The 6,588-nt window shown below is 51.7% G+C and overlaps 1 protein-coding gene across 1 annotated transcript in view; it reads right to left on the minus strand.

Annotated features, from left to right (window-relative positions):
* Nucleotides 1-1,071: 1,071 nt before the first annotated feature.
* Nucleotides 1,072-6,588, minus strand: part of QTRT1 (queuine tRNA-ribosyltransferase 1) — a 7,707-nt gene continuing 2,190 nt past the window's right edge. The window contains exons 4-10 of the mRNA XM_008595079.1: nucleotides 4,566-4,644; nucleotides 4,370-4,485; nucleotides 2,080-2,218; nucleotides 1,777-1,852; nucleotides 1,543-1,652; nucleotides 1,375-1,462; nucleotides 1,072-1,297 (exon numbers count right to left, since the gene is read on the minus strand). Of these exons, the coding sequence (XP_008593301.1) occupies nucleotides 1,145-1,297; nucleotides 1,375-1,462; nucleotides 1,543-1,652; nucleotides 1,777-1,852; nucleotides 2,080-2,218; nucleotides 4,370-4,485; nucleotides 4,566-4,644 (761 nt within the window). The 3' untranslated portion in view covers nucleotides 1,072-1,144. The remainder of the gene's footprint in view (nucleotides 1,298-1,374; nucleotides 1,463-1,542; nucleotides 1,653-1,776; nucleotides 1,853-2,079; nucleotides 2,219-4,369; nucleotides 4,486-4,565; nucleotides 4,645-6,588) is intronic.

Consider the following 6,588-nt stretch of genomic DNA (forward strand, 5'->3'; position numbering starts at 1 on the left):
AAAAAAAAAAAAAAAAAAAAAAAAAAAAAAAAAAAAAAGTACGTGCACATGGAAAATTTTCAGAATACACAAACTGATAAAAGAAGGCGCACTTTTTGTGCTATACGAACTGTGGATCCTACACATGTATTACTTCTTCAATTTCAACTTTTTTTCTAGGAGGATCATCTCCTTGGGCCTGTTTATTTACTGGATGATTGGTATGGTCTGAATGTTTGTATCCTCCCCAAAATTCATGTTGAAACCTAACCCTCAAGTGATGGTATTATTAGAAGGTGGGGCCTATGGGAGGTGATTAGGTCAGGAGGGCAGAGCCTTCGTGAATAAGATTAGTGCCCATATAAGAGAGACCCCAGAGAGCTGCCTTGCCTCTTCCACCATCAGAGGTTGTGGGAAAAACAAGGCCATCTAGGAAGCAGGCCCTCACTGGACACCAAATCTGCCAGCACCTTGATCTTGGACTTCCCAGCCTCCAGAATTCTGAAAATAAATTGCTGTTGTTTATAAGCCACCTAGCCTGAACAGACTAAGACAGTGATAATGACCAAATGACTTCATTCCTGTGAACCTCAGTTTCATCATCTGTAAAATGGGAATGTATGATCCACGTATCAAAGTTCCAAGAATTAAATACATGTGACGAGCATTTAGAGCGGTGCCAGGCAGAGTGTCAGTACCTGCTAGATGACACCTATTATTATCAAGGTGTTTACTGAGAGCCAGATTGAGCCATATGTCTGCAGACAAGCTGCCACTTCCTTCACAGCGAACTTGGGCAAGCTACTTCCCCTCCCTGGGCCTGTTTCCTCACCTATAAAGAGGGGGAAGACAAAAGTGCCCACCTCCAGGGTGGCTGGGGGAGCCACAGGGAAACGAATGCAGCTCCCACTCTTGGGGGCACATCCTACATGCTGGGCCGTGCCAGGTGGTTTCTAGCTGCTGCCACAGTTACTTGTTGTTATCAATGTCGGGGATGGGCATCCAAGGGGAGACATCCAACTGCAGTGATGCTCAGACCAGGAAGGGGGTCAAGACCGGCCACCTCCCCAAGAAGACAACAGACACACTCTATAAGTTAGAATAAAAAAACCTTCAAAAATCCTTCTGTATCTTCCAGCCCCTCCCTCCCTTTCCTGATGCCAGGTCAGCCCAGTGTGATTCCCACAGAGGCCAGGGCTTCGGTGGCCCAGGTGGGGCAGAGGGTGGGGTGCCCATACATCGTGCCCATGAAGTCCCGCACGAAGTCAGGGAAGCGTTTCTCCATGATGCTGGTGCGCATGGTGGTCATCAGCTGCAGCTGCAGGCAGGGATGTCAGCATCTGCCACAAGTGCCCCGGAGACCCTCACCCACCCTGCCCCCAGGTACTGGCCCACCTGGTAGGCGATGTTGTGGACAGTGAGGTGGTGCAGGGCGGCCGTGTTGTCACTGTGGAGCAGTGCATGCAGGAAGGCCCGGCTGTGCCTGTGGACCCATAGGTGGTGGATCAGCGGAGTCCGGCCTGTCTCCCCAACCCTCCCTCAGCCCCCTGCAGACCCGCCTACTTCTGGCAGGTGGGGCAGGTGCACTCAGGGTCTATGGGGCCAAAGTCCTTCTCATACTGCTTCTTCTTCAGCTGCAGGTTCCCGGTGGGCACCAGGGCAGAGCCAAAGCGCTGGGGGAGGAGATGGAGGGGCAGACATGTCAACCAGGTCTTTACCCTCCCTGGCCCCACCTCATCTTGTCCCCCCCAGTCCTCCAGCCCTCCACCCCTGTCTTCCCCTGGCCCAGGGCCTCACCGCAGTCCGCGTGGGGAAGACGCAGTCGAACATGTCACATCCAAGAGCCACGCAGACCACCAGATCAGTGGCATAGCTGGGGGGTGCACCCACGGGAGGAGAGGAGCAGAGAGTCTCAAGCCCTGATCCCGGGCTTCTGAGGCCTCCTCCCAACCCGCAGACTCCCCCAACTGGGCTACATTCCCTCACAACCTCCGCCAGGGGACAGCCATGTCCTCCTTAGCACCCCCCTGGGCAGAGCATGGGGTGACCAGGAATCCTCTCCTCCCAGGTGGGGCTCTGTCTCTGTTCTCCCTGACATACCCGACCCCCATCAGGTATCGGGGCTTGTCCTTGGGCAGCCGGGAGGTGCTCAGGGCCACCATCCTCCAGAATTGAGCCTTGCTCTCGCCCCCGCTCAGGCCCCCGATGGCAAAGCCTGGCACGTCCCTCTTGGTCATCTCTGAGGGTACAGGGTAAGATCAGGAAAGGAAAAGTGCTTCATGCTCCACTCCAGGACAGAGTCTGCCCAGACCTCTACAGTCCTCAAGGAGGGAGGGGGAGAGAGAGAGAGACTGTGTGTGCGTGCATGCATGCGTGTGTGTGTCTGTCTGTCTGTCTGAGGGTGGCTACTGGTGTTCTCAGCTAATATTTATTGCGTACCTGCTGTATACAAGACCCTCTCCTTCAATCCTCAGGGAGACCCACAGCCCACACTTCCTTACCTGAAAACTTTGGAGCCAGAGGTGTTTTAGAATTCAGAATTTTTGCAATTTTAGTACAGTGAATACCCCTGGGTAACAGCCAATCATCAAACACCATAACATTTCTGCAACAAAATATGTAAAAACTTCTAACAAGTGGGATAGAGAGAGATCCAGTTTTGCTACCCAATGATTTGCAAGTTTCAGAACATTTAAGATTTTAGAATTGGACCATGAGGCTCCAGAATGACCTAGAAGGGGCTGCAAACCTGTACTGTTATTTGGTTCACGTGACAGATGAGGAAACTGAGGCTTTCAGAGTTGAAACTACTGGCCCAAGGCCTCATTGGCCAGAGTCTAGATTTGAACCCAGGCCTGGCCTCCAAGCCCGGACTTATCTTGGGCCTCAGCTGTCCAGTTCTGCCCAGGTGAGACCACAGCATCGACAAAGCAGGTGCTGTCTGGGGCCAGGTATTGAAGCTAATGTGAGCAGCAGGTTCAACAGAGGACCAGTTGTTTAAATGCAGATTCCCAGGGTTCGCCCAGCCCCCAACTCTGATCCAGTCATGGGTGGGGGGCCCGGGAGGGTGCACTGTACCACAGACCCCAGGAGGTTGTTCTAGAGCAGGTGAGCCCCGGAGCATTTTGAGAAGTGCCACTGCTTATCAAACTGCAGGTGGCCAAGAAATGAATTTGATAGGGCAAGACCTGCATGGTGGTTTTTTTTTTTTTTAATGAAAGAGAACAGAAAATACCAGAAAGCATCACATGTATAAAGGTAATACTGGGGCTGGCTGGTTAGCTCAGCTGATTAGAGCAAGGTGTTATAATACCAAGGTCAAGGGTTCCGATCCCCGCACTGGCCAGCCATCAAAAAAAAAAAAAAATGTTAAAAAGACTTACTGGAGTGGGAAGCGAGTTTGAGGACAAAGCAGGACTACAACAAGGAGGACAATCTTTATAACGGTGCACGCTGATGCCAAGAGCAGGTGGAACACTTTGAATGGATTTCCCATTTAACCCTTACTTCGACCCCTGGCATTTGGAGTACAGTCCCATTTCACAGAGGAAGAAGTGAGGCTCAGAGAGGGGAAGACACTGGCCCAAGGGCACACAGCCATAAGGGAGCAGATCAGAAGCTGGAATCCAGCTTGATGCCCACGACACCTCCCTGACTTTAAGCACCCCATCTCTACCTCCCCTTCATCGCCACGGCCACAGCCTCAGTCCAGGCCTCCTCGTCACCCTCCCCCTGGGCAAGTACTCCAACCTTCCTGCTGGGCCGCCTGCTTCCTTTCCCCACTGGGGATTTTTCTATGATGCCCCTTGGTTCCCATCACTCTCCTGTTCAGCAGCCCTCTAAGGCTCCCCAGCACCTCGGTGCAGTGTCCGAGGGCCTCCACCATTGGCACAATGCCCCAGGCCTGGCCCCTTGCTCTTGACTCTGTGTGTTCTAATCCTCCCTGGGCAGGAGCAGCACAGTGTAGCAGTTAATGCTATACATTCTGGAGCCCAAAGCCTGGGTCCAAATCCCAACTCTGCAGCATCCAAGCTGTACAGCCTGGGATAAGTAATATAACAGTTCCGTGCCTCAGTTTCTCCATTTGTGATCTTGGAAGCCTGGCAGTCCCCACTTTACAGGATGGTCGTGAAGACTCAAAGTGTCAAAGGGTGACTAGCACTTGGCATGGTGCCTGGTAAATACCTGAAAATGACTAGGTATTGGGATGACTGCTGTTCTCTAAATACACCCTACTGCACGCTGCCTCAGAGCCTTTCCTTCGGCTGTTCCTTCCACCTGGAGTGCGCTTTCACCCCTTCACAGCCACTGCTGGAGCGCAGTCATGTGCCGGGCCCATGTGGGCGCCTCAGTGATGGGCAACTCCTGGCCCTGCCAGCCCATGGCTCACCTTCAAGGCAGGTGGCCCGGAGATCTGCATCCAGCCCACCCTGGATGATGGCAAAGAGGTTCTGCTTGTCTGGCCGCTGATGGGCTGCAATGCACCGGTCCAGCCAGCGGATTGACCTGCAAGAGGGCCCCAGTCATGAGGGGAAGGGACACAAGGCTGCAGGACCAGGATCCCCTCCCCCAACACACTCACACACCTGTACATGGCCTCCTCCACGCGTGGCCCTGACACAGTGCTGCTGACCACGTCGTCCAGCTGCATGATGATGTCTGAGCCTAGGGAAGGGGTAAGACAGGGGCACCATCACTGGGAAGGCCCCCACCTCCTGGTATGGACAAGCTGGACTTCAAAAGCCTCCCTGGGTCTTGCTGATTCCCACATAGCTGTCCCAATCTGTTTAAAGCAGCCAGAAGGAGCTTTTCAGAATGTGCATCTGGGCTGGCCAGTCAGCTCATTCAGTTAGAGCATGGTGCTGATAACACCAAGTTCAAGGGCTGGGATCCCCATACTAGCCAGTCACCAAAAAAAAAAGAAGAAATGCATAAAACCCCTATTTCAAAAAGGGAGTAACTGAGAACTAACTCCCCCAGTTTTTGCTTTTTGTTTTAGATTAAAAGAGACTAAAGATTTAGGGCAGTGGGGGCCGGCCCGGTGGCGCACTGCGATAGTGCGCCGCTTGGGAAGCGCAGCGGTGCTCCCGCCGAGGGTTCGGATCCCACATACAGACCGGTTCCCGCTCACTGGCTTAGCGAGGCGCGGGAGCAGCACCGAGGGTTGTGGTCCCATTGCTGGTTCCGGTCCAGTGCGGGGGTGACACTGAGGGTTGCGATCCGTTGCCGGACACGGAAAAAAAAAAAAAAAAAGATTTAGGGCAGTGAAACTACACTGTATGATACTACAATGTTGGATGCATGTCATATACATTTTATCCAACCCCGTAGAATGTACAATACCCAGAGGGAACCCTAATGTCGACTATGGACTGTGGGTGGTAAGGATAGGTTAAGGCCAGTTCATCAATTGTAACAAATGGACCTCTCTGGTGGGAGATGTTGATAATGGGGTACACTGTGGGAGGAACAGAGGTTATATGGGAACTCCCTGTACTTTCCATCCAATTCTGCTGCAAACCTAAAACTGCTCTAACAAATAACACCTATTTTTTTTTTCCTTAAAAAAATGACTGGTAAGGGGATCTTAACCCTTGACTTGGTGTTGTCAGCACCACGCTCACCCAGTGAGCAAACCGGCCATCCCTATATGGGATCCGAACCCGTGGCCTTGGTGTTATCAGCACCACACTCTCCCGAGTTAGCCACGGGCTGGCCCAATAACACCTATTTTTTAAAAGAGGCTTTTTCTTATGCTTATGGCACACTCATCTGGCAGAAAAACTTGAGATGGTTAAAATCTTTTCTAAAATCCAATTTAAGGCTGGCCGGATAGCTCAGTTGGTTAGAGCATGGTGCTGATAACACCAACGCCCAGGTTATCCCTGTACCAGCCAGCAAAAATAAATAAATAAAATCCAAATTGGTATGAAGATTCATAAGTGTTTATACAATAAAAGTGAAGTATATATACCATATGATCAAGCAATTTCACTTTTATATACCTAAAAGAAATAAAAGCAGGGATTTGAACAGATATTTACACACCCATGTGCATAGCAGCATGATTCACAATAGCCAAAAGGTAGAAGCAACCCAAGTATCCATCAATGGATAAATGGATAAACACAATGAGGTATATCCATACAATGGAATATGATTCAGCCTTAAAAAGGAAGGAAATTCTGGGCCGGCCAGGTGGCGCACTCGGTAGAGTGCAGCGCTTGGGGGCACGGCGGTGCTCCCGCCAAGGGTTCGGATCCCATATAGAGACCAGTCCGCTCACTGGTTGAGCGCGGTGCGGCCGCGACACCAAGGGTTGCGATCCTGTTGCCGGTCGCGGTACGGGCGCGACACTGAGGGTTGCGATCCCGTTACCGGTCACAAAAAAAGACAAAAAGGAAAAAAAAAAAAAAGGAAGGAAATTCTGACACACTCTACAATATGAATAAACCGTGAAATGGGCCGAGTCCGTGGCGCACTCGGGAGAGTGCGGCACTGGGAGTGCAGCAGCGCTCCCGCCGCGGGTTCGGATCCTATATAGAGATGACTGGCACGCTCACAGCGCTCACTGGCTTAGTGTGGTGCGGCTGGTCTCAAAAAGGACAA

Source organism: Galeopterus variegatus, unplaced genomic scaffold (assembly GCF_000696425.1).
Source record: "Galeopterus variegatus unplaced genomic scaffold, G_variegatus-3.0.2 Scaffold171, whole genome shotgun sequence".
NCBI classification, from domain to species: domain Eukaryota; kingdom Metazoa; phylum Chordata; class Mammalia; order Dermoptera; family Cynocephalidae; genus Galeopterus; species Galeopterus variegatus.